Below are 23,006 nucleotides of genomic sequence, written 5' to 3'. Positions count from 1 at the left end.
ACTTTCTTTTCAAGACATTATTGCCATTCAACCATCTTAAGGCAACACTGTTCATAAGTGCAGGATGTGAACATCCCCTTTAAGAGGGGACCAAGTCTCTATGAAGTAGTGCAACTTCTCAAGCTGCAAGTCCGTATGCAGCAAGGACTCCAGTACAAGTTCCAAGAACCGTATCTTCGCAAAGAGTCCGTCTTTTATATAAAACCAGTAGAGAGCACCTTTAAGAAGGTGCAAACTATATACAAGGAGTTTGTATCATGCATTGTTCATGATTCGGCAGTTCTTGGTAACTGGTGCAAAAATGGAAAACAAACAAAAATAAGAAACAATAGGGATCCCAGGTCAACAAAGGGATCCCTTTAAGAGTTAACCCTAGACGGGTTTTAGCAGCAAAACAGCAGAAACAGTTAACTATTTACAATCATTAAAGCATTCTTGCTTACTCTGATGGTGGCTGTGCAGGGGGTGGTCTTCTATCCCCGACCGAGGCAGCACCTGTGCTGGTAGTTGGTCTCTCAGGTGCCATCAGATCAGCCGGTGTCTGGATTTGAAGGCTAACCCTGCTTGCAAGCTCGGCGGCTGCTACAAGGCGGACGGTGGTGATAGTTACGAGATCTGTCAAATCTAGATCAATCGGGGTCGCAGCAACAGGTGAAGCTCCCTCAGGCTCACACCGGTGGACATTCCGAGCGCACTATCCTTGTGCATTCCGGCGGCGAGTGTAGGTCACCTGATCCCCCCTTTGCAATGGGTCACCATCTCGACTGCAGCAGGGAGTTTTTACGTTGTAGCTAGTAACGAAGACGTCAGTTGGTAGTCCCGGTTCCTGTATGGAGCCCCAACCCCTCTTCGGGTGGAAGGCTAGCACAGTCCCCCGCTTTACCACGTCGTTCCTGTTGTGCGCAGGCTTCCTGCGTTGCGTCTTCGGCATATCAGATTGTTCTGTTCCATCTCGGTTTTTCCAGTGTTGGATCAGACATTGTCTATACTGTTCCCAAGTGAGCACAGCAAGGGTGAGGCTCTCCCCCGGAGCTCCATACGGCTCGTTCCAAGGGGTGTCCCACCGGAGGATCACCCCGTCCGGGCCTACATCTATGGGTTCCCCCATCTTGGTCGGTAATGGAGGTACCAGCTTTCCAATCGCGTCGGGGGTGAGGACTACCCGCTCCACTGAGAGGGAACGGTTATTGTTGCTGGGGTGAGGAGCGGTCACAGGAGCGGGATCGGTCAGGGGAGCCGGATCGGTCGGGAGAGCAGAATCGGCCGGGGGAGTAGGGGTGCCGTCCATACCTGCGCCTGATGTGATTCCACCGATGTCGATCTGTTCCGTTGACGAGGACACTGGAATCGGCTGCAGCCTGGACTGCGGCTCTTCCGGAGTGGCCTCTTGATGTGGCTCCGCCCTCCATGGCTCCGTGGCTGGGATAGGTAGGCCCGGGTCCTCCACTGGCGGCTCCAAGGAGTTCAGGTCCCTCACCGGCGGTGGATGCGAGTCCGCCTCTGATGGGTGAGGGCAAGCCGGGATCACCTCACCGTTGCTCGGGCACTTGCTGCTCATCGTCGCTGTCTGGCATTCGGGGGCAACGCATGCACCTGGCTCCGCCATTTCTCCAAGGTCGGGCTCCTTCTTCACCTCGTTCCCGCCGTTGCAAATCAGGGGGCGGTTCTCCTCTGCTGCTGGGTAGGTCGTCCTCTCGCAGCAGGAGTCGGAGAAGGCGGTCGCTACTTCTGGCGCCGCTTTGGTAGTCTCCTCCCATGGCACGCCCTTCTTCTTCCTCTGCGCTCCCTGTGGCGCTGCAATGGCGGCGACTTTTGGCGGGAACTTTTGGCGGTAAATGGCAACACACAGTCTTTGCAATAAAGTACAGTCCAAGCACAGTAAATCACAGTTCCAAGGCACACATGACCCGATTCTTCAGGCTTAAGTAGATCCTGCCGCAGGGCCGAGGGGTACCCAGTACCGGGCCTCTGAGTCTCTATTCTGGGGGGTGGTCATGGTGGCTAGACCCGGTCCGTGACCCTGCTGAGGGGCGTCCAGTGAAAGTGTGGTAGTGAGGTTGCGGTGTGGTGCAGGTCGCAGTTAATAATGAGGACACAGGGGTGCAGTCTCTTTACCTTTTTACTGAAGATCTCTGAGTCCTCAATCCGGAATACGGTTAATCAGGCTGCGCAAGTCCGGCCGGTCCGATGGCACCTCCAGAGTTCCCTTTGCAGGTGGAAATCTGTGCCTTCCTGCTAGCGCTATGTGTTGTGGTCCTCCCCTGCTGTGCTTACGGGATAGTCCCCACAACTGTTGTGTCTGTTTCTCGTGTTCCCTCACAACTCGATTAGATGATGTTCTGCTAATCCGTCCCTCCCGGTGTTATGGTTGGGACGCACGCGTATGACGGGTAGGCTCGGAGCTCTTCCGGGACCCTAGAGTCGCCCCTCTCCACAGGTTGCCCCCTATGTCTTCTTAGGTGATTTAGGTGAGACAGCCCGCCTATGACTGACTGTCCTGCCGTTGGTTTGAAGTATTGCCTGAACCTATATATAGAAATACTTCCTCGGCGTTCCGGACGCCGGCTGTGCGCCTCAGTAGGATGTTGCCTCGGTCTTACAGCACGACTCCTACTGGGATTCTCCTTCTTGCTTTGATCTCGTTTCTCACTCAGCACAATATATCTCGCTTCTGATCCTTTCTTAGGGCACCGCCGCTATGCTGAGCAGGCACGGTCCTGTGACGTTCTTTCTCGTTGCCAGGCCTCTGTCAGGGTCCCAAACCTGACAGGGACCCTACCGAATCTTCCCCTACAACACCCTCTGCCACCAGGTGTTGTCTGGTTCCAACCCAGTCAGCTTTCTCTCTAACTTCCTGTCTGACCCCCAGTTTTACCAGTATGTGAGGAGTGGCCTAATGAATAGTACCCTTAGCTCCCCCTGGAGGCCCGACTGTGAAATGTATTGGTGTCTGTGATACCTGGTTAGATGAACTCCTTCAGTGCCATCAGACGTACCATAGCCCCCCTTAGCGGCGGAGCCACAGTACTGCAACGACCAGGACTCTGGGGCACTGCACTTGTCCAAGTATGATTTGTGATGTGTATATAGTGTGTGTATATATGTGTGTATGGTGTGTGTTATATGTATGGTGTTGGATGCATGTGTGTGTGGATGTATGTGTGCTGTGTATATGGTATGTTATGTGTATATATGTGTGTATGGTGTGTGTTATGTGTATGGTGTGGGATGCATGTGTGTGAATATATGTGTGCTGTGTATATGGTGTGTTGTGTGTATATATGTGCGTATGGTGTGTGTTTATGTGTATGGTGTTTATGTGTATGGTGATCCTCAACCTACTGAACCGCCACACAACCAGCTCTACCCTCTCCTACTGTGTCCTCACCCATCCCCTGCAGACTGTGAGCCCTCGCGGGCAGGGTCCTCTCTCCTCGTGTACTTGTGTGTGCCTTGTTTTTTGCTCATGTTTATTGTACTTGTCTATATTTGCCCCTTTTCACATCTAAAGCGCAATGGAATAAATGGTGCTATAAAAATGTATAATAATAATACATGCATGTGTGGGATGCATGTGTGTGTGGATGTATGTGTGATGTGTGTATGGTGTGTTATGTGTATGTAGTGTGTATATATGTGTGTATGTAGAGTGTGGTGTGTATGTTATGTGTATGGTGTGGGATGCATGTGTGTATATATGTGTGTGTGTGATGTGTATATGTGTGTATGGTGTGGGATGCATGTGTGTGGATGTATGTGTGATGTGTATGGTGTGTTATGTGTATGTAGTGTGTATATGTGTGTGGTGTGTTATGTGTATGTAGTGTGTATATGCAGCGCCCCAGGGTCCTGGTCATTGCAGTAATATCGTTCTCCTCTAGGGGGGAGTGATGTTACGTTTGGAGGCAAAGAAGGACAACTGACTCCAGGTATCACAAACATGCAACACATTTCGCACTCCAGGCCGCCAGGGGGAGCCCTGCTCCTATTTACTAGGACACTCCTCACACTTAGGTAAAACTGGTGACCTGGGGAGGAAGTTAGGCAGTTGCTGGCTGAGCTTCGCTCAGGTAGTTGGTCCCTGGCAGGGGTGGGAGCCTGTCAGAGATTGAGACAGAAGGACACGGAGCTGTGCATGCCCTAAATGCGGCAGCTTCTAGAAAGAGACATTGAAAGAGAACTGTATTGTAGAGAGGGTGAAGAAGTCATAGCAAAGGAGTGGATACCAGAAGGAGTTCTGCCCTACACAGGCTGCCTCCTTCTGAGGCGCAGGATCCCGGTAGCTGGAACACCGAGGGAGCAACAGTCCTTTATGCCTTGCTCCAGAGACTGGCAGGACAGCTAATTTCACGTTACCTATCCGCCCTACACCCAGGAGGCAAGGTGGCAATTCTTAGAGGCTGGGGCATGATAGAGTCCCTGTAAAACGCCTCAAGCCACCGGTCATGCGGGTTTGTCCTATCATCTGGGGGACAGGGAGAGAGACATAACATCTACAACAGTTGTGAGGACCTTATGAGAAGCTTAGCAGTAAGGTATCACAACACCATGGCGCTAGAGGAAGGCTACTGATTTATACCTGGATAAGGGAACTCTGGGCTTGCCTCCAAACCGGCCGGACTCTGCCTGCCCTGTGATCTGGTGCCCTGGACTGTGGATGCTGAAACCTTCAGTAAAAGGTAAAGAGACTGCAACCTTGTGTCCTCGTTCTTCACTGCGCCTCTCACCATCCACCATCTACACACTGGGAAGTCCTGGGGACATACTTGACCTGTGGGAAAGTATACCATCTAGCTGCCATAACACCACCCCAGCGGACCCTTAGCAGCGTCTGTCACCCTGACCGAATACCACAGATGGCGTCACAAACTATCCCTTTAAAGACCTTTTCCCTTTAATATGTGAACAAACTGAGAGCGCAAAAGAAAATGGCCGCCCAATCTAAATATTTCTGTACCTTGGGGAAGTGTCCGTCAGCAGCCGAGATCCGCCTCTTGATCCTCAATGAAGGGAGGAGACAAAGAAAAAGAAACCGCCCCGGAGGAGAGAGCGGGAAAAGGCCCAGAATGGAGCAGAGATGGCGACCAACGGGTATCCGAAAGAGAACGACCCGATCCAACGCAATCCACTGCAACGAGGGGAGTACCCAGACCTACCGCCGCTGGAGGATGTGGACTCCTTGGAGCCGTCAGTGGGAGAGCTGAACTGCCGGTCCCTGGGCAACGGGGTGGCGACGGCGGAGACAAGGTAGCCGGCCCTATGCAGACAGAACGCCGTGAAAGAGTCGCGGTCCGGACGACAGCTGATCCCAGTATCCTCGTCGGCGGAGCGGACAGGCGTAGGAGGGGACGCATCAAGTGCAGGTACCGAAAACAACCCTGCCCCAGTAACCGCTCCCGCTCTAGCGAGCGCTCCTTCCTCCGCCACCAACCATACTTCAGCACCTGCTACCACTGCCAAAACCCTGACGGCTCTTTTCCCAGACTACGCCCTGAGAGCTGGACTGAATGGGCCCCATGTCAGAATCCTCCTTTGGGAGGAATATAGTTTGTGCTTGATATCGCAGTGGAGGAGGGAAGAGGAACGAAAAGTCCGATGCGAAATACAGGACAGCCCCCCAATGAGATGGGGTGTAGTAGTGGTCTTCCATCTTCAAAAAGGGAAGGGCTTCATTCAGGAAATTGGACTACCGGTACAGGTCCACGTCACCAAGGACGAGGTGGAACCTCACCTTGGAGAGGGATACTCGGACCAAGATCTATACCCAGGGTATGTTGTAGTTTACACTCGTTATCGGAATGAAAACGACTGGCATGCCCAGGATGTTGGGAGATGTGCATCATTCATAGCACCACCTAGTGCCCGAGAAACCGTCTCCGGTGCTACAGTAGTTAAACTACCGGCAAACCCACAAACCGACACAACCCCCACTGCGCGTATAACCACTACCACTGAGACAACCGCCGCTACTTCCGCTGTAGTTAACACCCATACGCAAGCTACGCAAACTTCTGTCGCTGCGCATGACTTGACCATCCATGATCGACGAACTCATGGCATTTACCTGGCGCCAGGTGTGGTTTTGGATCCAACTCTTCCCAGGCCAGGAAGAATCCAGTGCCAAGAGCAGCCATGGAAACCGTCTACTTAAGCCCACAAAACTTGAACAGATTGTACATAGTCCTTTAACTCTTTTTGCTGCTTTAAACCCGTCTAGGGTTATGTCTTAAAGGGGTCCTAAGTTATAGGAGGATTCCAAGTTCTGAACCCGACCAGGGTTATTCCTAAAAGGGGTCCCGTGTTAAAGGGATCCTTAGTTTGCAAGTTGCCTCCCGTTAAAGACGCTGGAGTCATGGACAGTGAATGGCTCACCAACTTTGCTGTAAATAGTTTGCACCTTCTTAAAGGTGCTCCCTACTGGTTTTACAATAAGAGCTTTGTGAAGAGCCTGTTCCTGATGACATTGTGAAAGTTCCTGCTGTTTTAGAGTTGATAATTGACTTGAATACTTTGCACTACCTCATGAAGTTGTTTGAATCCTTAAAGGGGATGTGAATTGTTGCACTTCGCCAGAATTAGTTTTGAATATAATAGATAGAATGATGTTTACATAGTCGATAGTATGTAGTTAGAAACTTAGAGAATGATAATAAAATTGAAATTGAGATAGATGATATAAAAATGTTTAATAGAATGCACTTTTGAGTAAAATGAAGAGGAGGAAAATGCAGCGAGCCCGTGGGGGTAGATAGACAGTCCTGCATGTGAAGAAGAATAAAGAAAAACGTTGATTTGCTCTTTAAAATTTTAAGATAGTACAGTATACCTGTATGGGTAATTGCACTTCATAGTTAGTTAAAGTACTGTTTTGCTAAATTGTTTAATGACTAAGTCGCGCGCGCACAATGTAAATATGTTTATTATGCAAAGTTTAAGTGTTCTCAGCTCTCATAAAGGGAAGCATCAGTTACATTAACTTGTTTCATTGCATTTAAAAATTTGTATGTCTTTTGCTAATGTATTGTTGATTTCTTTTCCCAGTCCGGGAGTACTGGATTTAACGGGGGGAGTGCAGTAATATCGTTCTCCTCTAGAGTGATGTTACGTTTGGAGGCAAAGAAAGACAACTGAATCCAGGTATCACAAACATGCAACACATTTCGCACTTCAGGCCGCCAGGGGGAGCCCTGCTCCTATTTACTAGGGCACTCCTCACACTTAGGTAAAACTGGTGACCTGGGGAGGAAGATAGACAGTTGCTGGCGAGCTTCGCTCAGGTAGTTGGTCCCTAACAGGGGCGGGAGCCTGTCAGAGATCGAGACAGAAGGACACGGAGCTGTGCATGCCCTAAGTGCGGCAGCTTCTAGAAAGAGACATTGAAAGAGAACTGTATTGTAGTGAGAGTGAAGAAGTCATAGCAAAGGAGTGGATACCAGAAGGAGTTCTGCCCTACACAGGCTGCCTCCTTCTGAGGCGCAGGATCCCGGTAGCCGGAACACCGAGGGAGCAACAGTCCTTTATGCCTTGCTCCAGAGACCGGCAGGACAGCTAACTTCACGTTACCTGCCCACCCTACACCAAGGATGCAAGGTGGCAACTCTTAGAGGCTGGGGCATGATAGAGTCCCTGTAAAACGCCTCAAGCCACTGGTCATACGGGTTTGTCCTATCCATCTGAGGGACAGAGAGAGAGACATAACATCTACAACATCTGTGAGGACCTTATGAGAAGCTTAAGGTACCTTCACACTAAACGATATCGCTAGCGATCCGTGACGTTGCAGCGTTCTGGCTAGCGATATCGTTTAGTTTGACAGGCAGCAGCGATCAGGATCCTGCTGTGATATCGCTGGTCGTTGAACAAAGTTCAGAACTTTATTTGGTCGTCAGACCGGCGTTTATCGTCGTGTTTGACACCAAAAGCAACGATACCAGCGATGTTTTACACTGGTAACCAGGGTAAACATCGGGTTACTAAGCGCAGGGCCGCGCTTAGTAACCCGATGTTTACCCTGGTTACCAGTGTAAAATGTAAAAAAAACAAACAGTACATACTTACCTTCGCGTCCCCCGGCGTCCGCTTCCCACACAGACTGAGCGCCGTAAAGTGAAAGTGAAAGTACAGCACAGCGGTGACGTCACCGCTCTGCTGTTAGGGCCGGCGCTCAGTCAGTGCCGGAAGCGGACGCCGGGGGACGCGAATGTAAGTATGTGCTGTTTGTTTTTTTTACATTTTACGCTGGTAACCAGGGTAAACATCGGGTTACTAAGCGCGGCCCTGCGCTTAGTAACCCGATGTTTACCCTGGTTACCCAGGGACCTCGGCATCGTTGGTTGCTGGAGAGCGGTCTGTGTGACAGCTCTCCAGCGATCAAACAGCGACGCTGCAGCGATCGGCATCGTTGTCGCTATCGCTGCAGCGTCGCTTAATGTGAAGGTACCCTTAGCAGTAAGGGACTACAACACCACGGCGCTTGAGGAAGGCTACTGATTTCTACCTGGATAAGGGAACGCTGGACTTGCCTCCAAAACGGCCGGACCCTGCCTACCCTGTGGTCTGGTGCTCTGGACTGTGGATGCTGAAACCTTCAGTAAAAGGTAAAGAGACTGCAACTTTGTGTCCTCATTCTTCACTGCGCCTCACACCATCCACCATCTACACACTGGAAAGCCCTGGGGACATGCTTCACCTGTGGGAAGGTATACCATCTAGCTGCCATAACATCACCCCAGCGGACCCCTTAGCAGCGTCTGTCACCCTGACCGAATACCACAGGTGGCGTCACAAACTATCCCTTTAAAGACCTTTTCCCTTTAATATGGACGTCCCAGGGCCACGGACCGGGTCTGCCACTGTGACATCCCCCTGTGAACCGAAGGACCGGGTACCGAGTACCCCACTGCCCTTGGGGGCGATCCACATATATGTGTGGATGTATGTGTGATGTGTATATATGAGTGTATGGTGTGGCATGCATGTGTGTGTGGATGTATGTGTGATGTGTATGGTGTGTTATGTGTATGTAGTGTGTATATATGTGTGAATTATGTGTATGGTTTAGTGTGTGTGATATTATTATATATAAGATATTTTGGGCTGACCATACAGTGTGTTTTATTATCCAGCTGTTGACTCTTTTCCATGTATTATGTCTCCGCAGCGTCCCCAGTCTGTTCCGGTAATGGCAGTGCAGCTGTGGTCTGGCGCTGATCCTGAACACATGCAGCCTGGCATGGACTTCTAGTGTTACCTTGTGCTAGAAACTGTGCACAAACCACACAGCAAAAACAGCACGTTTCTCACGGTTAGTTTTTATTTTTACTTTCAGTCATTTAAGCCTAATTTCCTAGCTGTTTAGTGCACGGCGTAGAGCAAGGGGCGGTCGATTTTCTTATTTTTGCTGTTTGCTTTTTTTTCTTCCTCTCTTCCAAGACCCATAACTTTTTTATGTATTTGTTGACATCGCCATGTTAGAGCCTGTCATTTACTGGACGAGTTGTAGTGTTAAATGACGGTATTCGTGTTGTTACGGTACTATATAATGTGCTGGAGAATAAGAAACAAAAATCCAAATGGGGGGAAAATAATGGAAAATAACCCCAATTAATTCATTGTTTTTTGGGGGGTGTCAATTGTTCGTAAAAAAACATATTTTTTTATATTTTAGTGGCTTAAAAATTGAGAACTTTGTAGAAAAAAATTATTGTATTTTTTTTGTCGCCATTTTTTATTTTTTTGGCCTTTGGAGCTGCTTGGGGGCTTGTTTTTTATGTGCTGACATTATTCATACCATATGGGGGTTCAGGCCATGGCGATGCATCGGCACCCTGTGATGGCGTTGTGCCTCCAGGCCACCAGTCGGCCTCCGCAGGTTTAGAACTTTCCTGCAGTTTTGGACTCCACTACAAAATATCAGAAAAGGGGATGGACGCCGGGCGTGTAGACTTACCAAAATGTCGGCTTGCTGCCATCCACCCAGGAATAAAGACTCTGACAGTCGCTCGAACTCGGTGATTCATCCTCAATTCTCCGGAGGCCGAGCCAGAAATCCCCGTCAGAGGCGGTGAGACTCTGGATGAGAATCTGGATGAACTTCTGCTCGGCTTCGGACTTTATAGTCATCAGGTCGCCCCCATCTCGTCTACATTCGTCCTGCGCTTCCTGGAAGGACAACCGCCTCGACGTATCATGGAAGTAAATGATTTTATAGCATGGCTTCTGTGTGCCTTGCTTGCAGACAATTTGCCCTACGACAGAGAGAGAATTAATTTTTATGCCTGGTGCTGCTGTGATATGTATCTTTTAAATATTTTTGGTAATGTTTATTTTTCTTATTACGCTCTTCATTAAAAACAAATTTAGTAGTCTTGCAATTTTCACATGGACCACTGGGTGCATTTTAGACTCATATCTCCTGTTTTTTCATAAAGAGTTTTCAGCAGGCTCCTTATCATCAGAGACAGGATTACAATGACAGGTAGCACTTCTATACACCTAATAACACAGGATCCAGCATTCACAATAGGTGTTGTCACAGCACACCTCCTCCTCCTGTACAATGACTGATAAAATCTCTATATACAGCAGATAACACAGGATCCACCATTTACAATAAGTGATGTCACAGCTCACCTCCTCCTCCTGTACAATGACTGATAACACCTCTATATACAGTAGATAACACAGGATCCACCATTTACAATAGGCGATGTCACAGCTCACCTCCTCCTCCTGTAAAATGACTGATAACACCTCTATATACAGTAGATAACACAGGATCCACCATTCACAATAGGTGATGTCACAGCTCACCTCCTCCTCCTGTACAATGACTGATAACACCTCTATATACAGTAGATAACACAGGATCCACCATTTACAATAGGCGATGTCACAGCTCACCTCCTCCTCCTGTACAATGACTGATAACACCTCTATATACAGTAGATAACACAGGATCCACCATTAACAGTAGGTGATGTCACAGCTCACCTCCTCCTCCTGTACAATGACTGATAACACCTCTATATACAGCAGATAACACAGGATCCACCATTCACAAAAGATGATGTCACAGCTCACCTCCTCCTCCTGTACAATGACTAATAACACCACTATATACAGTAGATAACACAGGATCCACCATTCACAATAGGTGATGTCACAGCTCATCTCCTCCTCCTATACAATGACTGATAACATCTCTATATACAGTAGATAACACAGGATCCACCATTCACAATAGGTGATGTCACAGCTCACCTCCTCCCCTCCTATACAATGACTGATAACACCTCTATATACAGTAGATAACACAGGATCCACCATTCACAATAGGTGATGTCACAGCTCACCTCCTCCTCCTGCACAATGACTGATAACACCTCTATATACAGTACATAACACAGGATCCACCATTTACAATAGGTGATGTCACAGCTCACCTCCTCCTCCTGTACAATGACTGATATCACCTCTATATACGGTAGATAACACAGGATCCACCATTCACAATAGGTGATGTCACAGCTCACCTCCTCCTCCTGTACAATGACTGATAACACGTCTATATAAGGTAGATAACACAGGATCCACCATTCACAATAGGTGATATCACAACTCACCTCCTCCTCCTCCTGTACAATGGCTGATAACACCTCTATATACAGCAGATAACACAGGATCCACCATTCACTATAGGTGATGTCACAGCTCACCTCTTCCTCCTATACAATGACTGATAACACCTCTATATACAGTAGATAACACAGGATCCACCATTCACAATATGTGATGTAACAGCTCACCTCCTCCTCCTCCTGTACAATGACTGATAACACATTTATATACAGTAGATAACACAGGATCCACCACTCATAATAGGTGATGTCACAGCTCACCTCCTCCTCCTGTACAATGACTGATAACACCTCTATATACAGTAGTAAACACAGGATCCACCACTCATAATAGGTGATGTCACAGCTCACCTCCTCCTCCTCCTCCTGTACAATGACTGATAACACCTCTATATACAGTAGTAAACACAGGATCCACTATTCAAAATAGGTGATGTCACAGATCACCTCCTCCTGTACAATGACTGATAATACCTCTATATAAAGCAGATAACACAGGAACCACCATTCACAATAGGTGATGTCACAGCTCACCTCTATATACAGTAGATAACACAGGATCCACCATTTACAATAGGTGATGTCACAGCTCACCTCCTCCTCCTGTACAATGACTGATATCACCTCTATATACGGTAGATAACACAGGATCCACCATTCACAATAGGTGATGTCACAGCTCACCCCCTCCCATCCTTTCACATTGATTTTTGCACAGATATTTCAATACAAAAGATGGGGTCAGGGTCTGTTCATTGCTGCTAATGTACATGTGTTGTTTCCTGAAACAAAAGGAAGTTAGAGTAAAAAAAAGCTGCAGTGGTCGGTGTGAAAAGGGCAAGATTTCTAATTTTTATTTTTAATACAGATCGTGATTTGGGAAAAAAAATGTAGAAAATGAAAAAACAAAAACATTTAACACAAAAACCTGATCAGAACAATAAGATCAATCACCGATATTAAAAGAGCAAATGCAGATTGTGGGGGGGGCGACCAATCATTGATACAGTCGGATGGTGCTCATACACGTTACATATTCTCGGCAGCACGGTTTATGTGAATGCATGAGCTGCCGACATACACTGAACGTGGAGGTAGTTAAAGGCAATGGCTCATACATCTCCCACTCAGGATTCCTCAGGATAAGTCAACTCTACACAACCAGTTCCCATTTTGGCAGACTCAAGCCCCCCTTGTATTATAAAATCAGCATTTTCTGCCTACGAAGCGGCCACATTTTTAAAAGAATTTTCTCCGATGAGGCATCTCCTTTAAGAAGTAGCCTGTGAAACTTCCCTTTAATTGTTTTATCACTAGAAGAGATCGAGCAAAATAAAAAAATATATAAGTAAATAAAAAAAAAATGAAACAAAAAATTGGAAAAAGTCACCTACCTGGTCTATGCGTCATATCCACTAATGGAAAGCAATGAGACAGAGAACATACGATATTAGTATCAATGATCATTCCAATGCGTCACAAAGTATTAACGAGCGGCATTAGGGGGTGCTACCGGGGGCCAAGCGACTCTGTCTGAACCTATCACCTGGTCAGTGAGATCGGCACCAGTCACTGATACGTCCATCAGAGGCAGATAGAGAAGTGCGATCCATCACTGCACAGAACTCGTCCAAATTCCAGTGGTGGCGGCTTTACACCACTCCATCTGACGCTCGACATTGTGCTTGGTGATGTACGGCTGCATGCAGCTGCTCGGCCATGAAGCTCTCTGGGGGCACAGTGTTTGTGCTGATGTTATGCCAGAGATGGTCTAGACTCTGCAGTTATGGGTCAACAGAGCGATGGTGACTTTTCTACCTTCTGCTCCTCAGCCATTGGTGACCCCGCTCTGAAAAAATCTTTGTTTTCTTTCCACAGCTCCTTTGCACTCCCATGTGTCTCCATGGAAACAGACAACAAATAAACTCTGTGTAGTCAGATCCTGAAATCGCACCCTCCAGTTTCTGTCCGTAACTTCTTACCAGTCTGCCTAATAGTGAAGTAGGGGTCAGACACAAGGCGGGACAACTCCAGGATCAGACATGGGCGCGGGATTGGTGAGTGTGCACGTGTTCGGCACAGTATGGGGTACGCTGACGCCAAACACCACTGGCTGCAGCTAATCTCCAGGGACTACGGAGGATCAGGAACTGAAAACTCAACATGCCCGATCCTTCTTTTTGCCCCACCGTCATTACCATCAGGTGACAATTAGGAGACCTTCACAGTGGGCTCCGCCGAAATCGATGGGTCTGGCTTACTTTAATCTACTGTGCATAAGGGCCTTAAAGGGGATGTCCAACTGACTTTTTTAAGGCAATGAATATTACAAAAAGTTTAAGTGATACTCACCAGTTCTAACCCCCATCACTCGGGGGCAGTCGCCCTAGTGGTCTCCTCTTGGACCTTGAGTGATGATGTCTTATTGTTCAGGAGACCGAAAGGGGCCATCATCGGATGTGAATCCTTTGATGTCCAATTACAGAGTGTATCGGTCAGAGGTCACCCACTATAGGAGTTAGGGCTACACCTTCTGTAACTTATAATATAGGGCAGCCGTCACCTACCTCCAGCATGCCCCGACAGCCGAAAGTTGGGGACCACTGGTGTAGGGACCCTGTAGTACATCTGGTCTCCAGACCCCAGGAGGAGCACAGATCACTTTTCAGCAGGGTCTTCCTCAGTCTGTGCAGGCGCCTGTCCTCTGCACCACAAGATGTTTAGCTCCTTTGTGACCGGATGGAAGATCATCCCATATAAAGACCCTGAAAACGTTTTTCCAAAAACTGACGACTTTTCAGACCGTGAAGCAGGAAGCAGATTTTATTATTGCATTTCTTCCAAGGCCAAGAGTTCAGCAGGCGAATAAATGATCCTTTTCACAAGAGGCCAAGGCCTGAATATAAAGTGCCGGGAAGTGAGGATTTCACTGTCTGGTTAGGACGACACAGAATAGCGTGGGGGGGGGCTCTGGAGACACAAACTGTCGGGGTCCTGCAGCAAATATCTAATATTAAGTGAGAAATTGCTGCTAAACTGCAGGGTTTATATAGAACTGCTGAGGCGTGAGGGGGGTTAGAGGGATTTCTATGGATGCTGACATTCCACCAGGGAAAAGAGCTGCACCATACTGGGTGTTACAGGGGGATCCCATGCTGGGGGTCTCTGCTCTGTCCAATGGTCTAATAATGATAAAGACAAGGAATGTTCTATAATGGCTATGTGATTACTGAAACCGATGTTGATAGACAGACAGATAATGGTATATAATAGATAATAAATAGATAATAGGTATATATTAGATAGATAGATAGATAGATAGATAGATAGATAGATAGATAGATAAATAATAGATAGATAGATAGGATAGATAGATAGATAGATAGATAGATAGATAGATAGATAGATAGATAGATAGATAGATAGATAGATAGATAGATAGATAGATTATTTATTAGTAGATGGTGGCCCGATTCTAACGCATCGGGTATTCTAGAATATTATGTATGCGTAGTGTATAGCACAGCTCACGCAGTATATTGCACAGCCCACGCAGTACATTGCGCAGCCCGCGCAGTACATTGCGCAGCCCACGCAGTACATTGCGCAGCCCATGCAGTACATTGCGCGGCCCACGTAGTACATTGCGCAGACCATGTTGTATATTGCGCAGCCCACGTTGTATATTGCGCAGGCCACGTAGTATATTGAGCAGGCCACGTAGTATATTGCACAGGCCACGTTGTATATTGCGCAGCCAACGCAGTACATTGCGCAGCCCATGTAGTACATTGCGCAGCCCACGTAGTACATTGCGCAGCTCACGTTGTATATTGCGCAGGCCACGTAGTATCACATAGTATATTGCGCAGGCCACGTAGTATATTGCGCAGGCCACGTTGTATATTGCGCAGCCCACGTAGTATATTGCGCAGTCCAAGTAGTATATTGCGCAGGCCACGTTGCATATTGCGCAGTCCATGTAGTATATTGCGCAGCCCACGTTGTATATTGCGCAGCCCACGTAGTATATTGCATAGCCCACGTTGTATATTGCGCAGCCCACGTAGTATATTGCGCAGTCCACGTAGTATATTGCGCAGCCCACGTTGTATATTGCGCAGCCCACGTTGTATATTGCGCAGCCCACGTAGTACATTGCGCAGCCCACGTAGTACATTGCGCAGCCCACGTTGTATATTGCGCAGCCCACGTTGTATATTGCGCAGCCCACGTAGTATATTGCGCAGCCCACGTAGTATATTGCGCAGCCCACGTAGTATATTGCGCAGCCCACGTTGTACATTGCGCAGCCCACGTTGTACATTGCGCAGCCCACATTGTATATTGCCCAGCCCACGTTGTATATTGCCCAGCCCGTTGTATATTGCGCAGCCCACATTGTATATTGCCCAGCCCACTTAGTATATTGCGCAGCCCACTTAGTATATTGCGCAGCCCACTTAGTATATTGCGCAGCCCACTTAGTATATTGCGCAGCCCACTTAGTATATTGCGCAGCCCACATTGTATATTGCCCAGCCCACGTTGTATATTGCCCAGCCCGTTGTATATTGCGCAGCCCACTTAGTATATTGCGCAGCGCACTTAGTATATTGCGCAGCCCACTTAGTATATTGCACAGCCCACTTAATATATTGCGCAGCCCGTTGTATATTGCGCAGCCCACGTTGTATATTGCCCAGCCCACGTTGTATATTGCCCAGCCCACGTTGTATATTGCCCAGCCCACGTTGTATATTGCCCAGCCCGCTGTATATTGCGCAGCCCACTTAGTATATTGCGCAGCCCGTTGTATATTGCGCAGCCCACGTTGTATATTGCGCATCCCACGTAATATATTGCGCAGCCCACGTAGTATATTGCGCAGCCCACGTAGTATATTGCGCAGCCCACATATATAGCAATGTGGGCATGATATCCCTGTAAAAAAAAAATAAAAATTAAAATAAAAAATAGTTATATACTCACCTTCCGTTGGTGCTTGGATCCAGGAAGCGGTTACCGACGCTTGGGATCCACAGAAGCTCCGCCAAGCTGCTCGCGCCGGCCGCCATCTTCCGTTCCCAGGATGCATTGCGAAATTACCCAGAAGACTTAGCGGTCTCGCAAGACCGCTAAGTCTTCTGGGTAATTTCGCAATGCAGCGCCGGGAACGGAAGATGGCGGCCGGTGCGAGCAGCTCGGCGGACTACGGAGTGTGAGTATAGCAGGTTTTTTGTTTTTTTATTATTTTTAACATTACATTTTTTTTACTATTGATGCCTCATAGGCAGCGTCAATAGTAAAAAACTGGGGACACACAGGGTTAATAGCGGCGATTACGGAGTGCGTTACCCGCGGCATAACGCGGTCCGCTATCGTCGGCATTAACCCTGTGTGAGCGGCGACCGGAGGGGAGTATGCGGGCGCCGGGCAGTAAGTGCGGGGAGTAAGGAGCGGCCATTTTCTTCCGGACTGTGCGCGTCGCTGATTGGTCGTGGGCGTTTTGCCACGACCAATCAGCGACTTGGATTCCATGACAGACAGAGGCCGCGACCAATGAATATCCGTGACAGACAGACAGACAGGACAGACAGACGGAAGTGACCCTTAGACAATTATATATATAGATTATAGCACCATTTCTTCCATGGCACTATACATGTGAGGTAGATAATAGATATATAGATAATAGATAGATGATAGATAGATAATAGATTGATATAGATAGATAATAGATAGTGTGGAGCGGTAACCCATGTTACAGCCAGGGGGCGCTGTGTGTGTGCTTCAGGATGCGCTTGGAGGCATAATTATGGTGATGAGACAAAGTCCGGCAGGATTGCAAATGGCCGGTATGTGTCGCAGAGGTGCTCTCTAAGCCCAAAAATGATATGGTTATGCTGGGACTTATAGTTCCACAAGAGTTTGTTGTGTTTTCTTATAAGGGCGGGCTTATAGGGTTAGCTGGTGAGCTGGGCGGGACTGGCTAACCCCACATATTCCCACCTAGGAGAGTGGTTACAACCATATAATGTGACTGAGGTCTGGTCACATGGTCAGAGTGTATGGATCTGTATGGTCCATGTGCAAGGTCCTGAACGGTCAGTGTTGGAAACTCCTGTGAGTGGAGTCTTCCTGGAAGCACCTGAGAGACCGTGGACGTGGACGGTCGGTGTTGGAAGCTCCTGTGAGTGGAGTCTTCCTGGAAGCACCTGAGAGCCCGTGGACGGTCGGTGTTGGAGTCTCCTGTGAGTGGAGATGTCCTGGAAGCACCTAGAGAGACTGTGGACCTGTATGCTCAGAGTGTTGGATTGTCCTGGGATGGACTGGAGTCCTGCAAGCACCTGGTAAGATCATGGACTGATGGCCTGTGTGTTGGAAGTGCCTGTGACTGGACTTCCTGGAAGCACATGGAGAGGCTGTATCTACAGAGCCTGAGACAGTTTCTGTGTTGGTGAAGCTACCGTTCCTACTGTGGGTCTGGACTATCCGAGGTGCCCTGGTCACAAGGACGGTGATCCCAGTAAGGGTATGTGCACACGTTCAAGATTTTTCGCGTTTTTTCACAATAAAAATACGCATACATATGCATCCTATCATTTAGAATGCATTCCGCAATTTTTGTGCACATGATACGTTTTTTTTTCCAAGAAAAAAATGCATCGCGGTAAAAAAAAAAGCAGCATGTTCATTAATTTTGAGGATTTTTTGCGTTTTTCCTCCTATTTAATGCATTGGGAAAGCTCCGGAAAAAAAACACGTGCAAAAACGCAAAAAACGCGAAAAAAACGCATGCTGATTTCTGGCAGAAATATCCGTTTTTTTGTCAGGAAATTTCTGCAAGAAATCCTGAACGTGTGCACTTACCCTGAGGCAGCTTTCCCCTGTGAACCAGCATTGGCAGGAGTCAGTGTGTGGAGCCGAAAGCTCCTGTAAGGTAACTCCAGATAACAAGGGGTTACGGGCAGACACGGATCTGCCATTGGAACAAGACTGTCGATAGTTAATATGTTCCGTTGATGTGTATAATGAAATGTTTAAGTTATGTGGTTTATGACATTTAATAAACCAAATAGACTGACTTAAGTGGAGAAATCCTGCCTGAGTGATTGAATCCCGTGCCAAGTGAGTGTTCCCCTACCCACTCAGGTAGCGTTTCACCACAATAGATATAGATAGATAGATAATAGATAGATAATAGATAGAGATAGATAATAGATAGATGATAGATAGATAATAGATAGATAATAGATGATAGATAATAGATAGATAATAGATATAGATAATAGATAGAGATAAATAGATAGAGATAGATAGATAGATAGATAGATAGATAGATAGATAGATAGATAATAGATAGTTAGATGATAGATAGAAATAAATAGATAATAGATAGATGATAGATAGATAATAGATGATAGATAGATAATAGATAGATAGCGCTATAGATAGATAATACATAGATAAATAATAGATAGATAATAGAGATAAAAGATAGAGAATAGATAGATAATAGATGATAGATAGATAATAGATAGATAGAGCTATAGATAGATAATAGATAGATAAGAGATAGATAGAGCTATAGATAATAGATAGATAAAAGATAATAGATATAGATAATAGATAGATTGTAGATAGAGATAAATAGATAATAGAGATAGATAATAGATAGATGATAGATAATAGATAGATAATAGATAGAGATAAATAGATAGATAATACATAGATGATAGATAGATAATAGATGATAGATATATAATAGATAGAGCTATAGATAGATATTAGGTATATAACAGATAGATTTTAGATAGTTATTAGATAGATGATTGATAGATCTGATGAGTCCTGTCCATATTCCTTTGCACTCACCACTCTGCAGCCTGGTTCCTCTACACCAGTGGAGACAGACCCAGACAATGGTGAGGAGAGCTGGGAGCAGATCCATCATTACTGGTCCCTTGTGGTTGGTGTCCTGTGTATGAAGTGCCCAGAAGAAGCAGGTGGAGAGCGCGGATGTTCAGAGAGTCCAGATGTGGCGAGCAGGCAGCTGATCCTCCATCCCTCCTGGCATTGATGCAGTGATCTGTAGGGCAGTGTGCACACTAGCCCCGGCACCGAATAAAGAGAGCGCCACTGTAGGGTGATCAATACTAGTCTATGTGACACATTGCTGGAGGGCAGGATCCAACCTCGGCCAAACCAATCCGGGCAGCAGGTTGTTCCTGCTTCATTAGAGTGAGCCCTCGTCAGGAGTCGCTCCGCTCAGTGCTGTCATTTTAATTACTTGAAAGCAGCGACTTCTTAAAACCGGATTGATTCCTCCGAACAGCAGCTTGAGGAGTCGCTGACATGCACGATATATTCAGATCGCTCTGCTCACGTCAACGGACAGGTGATATCTGGTTCCTGGACGATAATCCTCCTTTATATAAGGTAGTGAGAATCCGCGTCCTGCTCATTGACCCTAGTCCGTGATGGAAATCTATTGATCACATTGTTCTTATCAATGGTCAGACTATCGATTACGCCTTAAATCTTGGAGACGTTACTGGAAATTAGCCCGGGTGATATTGGACAAAACATAAATTGATCCATAAAATAGAGCTGGAATCGAACACTCTGATTTTTTTAATCTAAAATGTTCTCGAAAGACAAGTTGGTGTAGCAGATGCAACAAGAAGAAAAATTGTTCCAGCTTCTGGTAAAATTTTCAGAGTAATCTTTATTCCATCAAAAAACAATTAAAAAATGGTGGACAAGAACAAGAGCAAGCGACGAGTTTCGAACACGGTTGATCTTTATCAAGCTAGCAGAGCCAAGTTTGTTTTTGTTCTCAAAAAATGAGTCAAGGTAGCAGAGCCAAGACTGATTTTGTTGAGGTAGCAGAGCTAAGCTTGTTTTTGGTGTCCTGCTCTGCTACATCCGAATGATTGCTACAGAGCAGGAGTTTCTAAGAAGATGCAGCAGATGCAGAATGATCTTCCCCTCTAACTTAGATAAGCCACCAGTCATTAAATCATCACATCCTTGGGTAGAAGAAATAAATCTTAAGGCAGCTGCTCCGGGGATGAAGACAGATATTGATCCTTCGGTCCTCTTTAGCATTTACAAAAAATGGCCATTTTTCTCTCCGCACTGGGCTGTGTCAGCAGAAAGCCACAGTGCCCACACTGACCGTTAACTTTTCTCCATGGAAAACTTACTCAGCAAAAATGTCCATGAACCCGAAGCTTCTGGGGGGTGAATGAAGCCCTGAAATCCTAAGAAAGAGAGACGTTAAGCGCTCGGCTCAGCAGATCTCATGCAGAGTGTGGTAGGAAGCAGGAGGACCCGGCCGCCGAATGTCTCCGCACCCTGCAATCCTCTCTTTTTCTATCTTTGGCTGAGCGTATTCATGAGCTGGAACACTATTTCCTTTTTCCCCTGCTGCAGAGCGAATGTCTGCGTAGCGAAGCCAGAAAACAGAGTGAGTGCAGATGATCCTGCTGTTTATGAAGCGGCGGGGATGGGAGCGTGAAAGGAGCTATTCATGGAGGCCGTTCAAAAGGCTTCAAAAAGTTTTTAACTGTAAAAACATCTTAAAGCAAAACTTTACTGGTAAAGGAGTTCTCCAACTTCTGGGGAAAAAAATAAAAACAGCCGCAAATAATAATAATAATAATAATATATACACTCACCGGCCACTTTATTAGGTACACCATGCTAGTAACGGGTTGGACCCCCTTTTGCCTTCAGAACTGCCTCAATTCTTCGTGGCATAGATTCAACAAGGTGCTGGAAACATTCCTCAGAGATTTTGGTCCATATTGACATGATGGCATCACACAGTTGCCGCAGATTTGTCGGCTGCACATCCCAAAGATGCTCCATACAAGGCAGGATGGATCCATGCTTTCATGTTGTTTACGCCAAATTCTGACCCTACCATCCGAATGTCGCAGCAGAAATCGAGACTCATCAGACCAAGCAACGTTTTTCCAATCTTCTACTGTCCAATTTCGATGAGCTTGTACAAATTGTAGCCTCAGTTTCCTGTTCTTAGCTGAAAGGAGTGGTACCCGGTGTGGTCTTCTGCTGCTGTAGCCCATCTGCCTCAAAGTTCGATGCACTGTGCGTTCAGAGATGCTCTTAGGCCTACCTTGGTTGTAACGGGTGGCGATTTGAGTCACTGTTGCCTTTCTATCAGCTCGAACCAGTCTGCCCATTCTCCTCTGACCTCTGGCATCAACAAGGCATTTCCGCCCACAGAACTGCCGCTCACTGGATTTTTTTTCTTTTTCGGACCATTCTCTGTAAACCCTAGAGATGGTTGTGCGTGAAAATCCCAGTAGATCAGCAGTTTCTGAAATACTCAGACCAGCCCTTCTGGCACCAACAACCATGCCACGTTCAAAGGCACTCAAATCACCTTTCTTCCCCATACTGATGCTCGGTTTGAACTGCAGGAGATTGTCTTGACCATGTCTACATGCCTAAATGCACTGAGTTGCCGCCATGTGATTGGCTGATTAGAAATTAAGTGTTAACAAGAAGTTGGACAGGTGTACCTAATAAAGTGGCCAGTGAGTGTATATATAAATAGACACCACTCACCTCTTTTTTTGGTGCTCTAGCAATGATGCTAAGGTAGTCCTCCTAAACTTCGAAGAAAAAGTAATTAATTACACAACCACTGAAAACACAAAAAAATTGTATTAGAAATCCAATCAAACCCATAGCACGCTAGTTAGCTGTAAGGTTTTGATTAACTGCGCCTGGCTAGCTCTGCATATAACCAGGCTAGGTGTTCACCTTAGCCAGTCACCTGGAGAAAACTGACCAGGGTGGATTGTATTGGACCTGGAGAAACTCAAACTGCAAGTATCATTGGTTGCTATGGACAAAAGCCGTTTTGTTTGACCGAGCTGGGACTAGCTCAGTTGTGCATAAGTAGCCAGGGTCGATTTTGTTTAGTTAACGCTTGGACAAGGCTAGGGATTTTTTGTTTATGGTTTTGTTTTTCGGTACTGAGCAACCTATGAAATAAACATCAAATTGTTTTGACAGAAGAATCCAGTACCTGTATGAATGCTGCCTACACCGAGAATGAATCCCCTACAAAAGGTGGAGTATGCGGGCACAGTCCCAAAGAGCATGGGTAATTCCAGTGTAAAGATTGAATGTCTTAGGTAAAGGCAGCCAGATTGGAAAACACAGTCTGAAAGCATGGAGGAGTTGTTAAGAAATTGGTTCAAGTGCAGAAGGAGTAGTTAAAGCAGCAATTACAGCTGCAGCAGCAAATGGCTCTCCTGACAGAAGCTATCTGGGCGAGGGAGACGGCACTTTCCGCCAGCCAAAGTGACTGTATCCATATGAAGA

At 46.7% G+C, this 23,006-nt stretch overlaps 1 protein-coding gene across 5 annotated transcripts in view; it reads right to left on the bottom strand.

Annotated features, from left to right (window-relative positions):
• LAYN (layilin) overlaps positions 1-22,283 on the bottom strand; it is a 36,344-nt gene extending 14,061 nt beyond the window's left edge. The window contains exons 1-4 of one of the 5 annotated variants that reach the window (XM_077249772.1): positions 22,242-22,274; positions 19,518-21,265; positions 13,034-13,054; positions 9,950-10,247 (exon numbers count right to left, since the gene is read on the bottom strand). In XM_077249772.1, coding sequence (XP_077105887.1) covers positions 9,950-10,247; positions 13,034-13,054; positions 19,518-19,596 — 398 coding nt within the window. In that variant the 5' untranslated portion in view covers positions 19,597-21,265; positions 22,242-22,274. Of the gene's footprint in view, positions 1-9,949; positions 10,248-13,033; positions 13,055-13,991; positions 14,183-14,206; positions 14,588-19,517; positions 21,266-22,241 lie in introns of those variants that run through there. The other 4 variants (XM_077249775.1, XM_077249773.1, XM_077249774.1 and 1 more) reach the window with 4 other exon arrangements.
• Positions 22,284-23,006: the final 723 nt, after the last annotated feature.

This window comes from Ranitomeya variabilis, chromosome 4 (assembly GCF_051348905.1).
Source record: "Ranitomeya variabilis isolate aRanVar5 chromosome 4, aRanVar5.hap1, whole genome shotgun sequence".
Taxonomy (NCBI): domain Eukaryota; kingdom Metazoa; phylum Chordata; class Amphibia; order Anura; family Dendrobatidae; genus Ranitomeya; species Ranitomeya variabilis.
The sequence above is the reverse complement of the archived record's forward strand: the minus strand, read 5'-3'. Positions and strand labels throughout refer to the sequence as shown.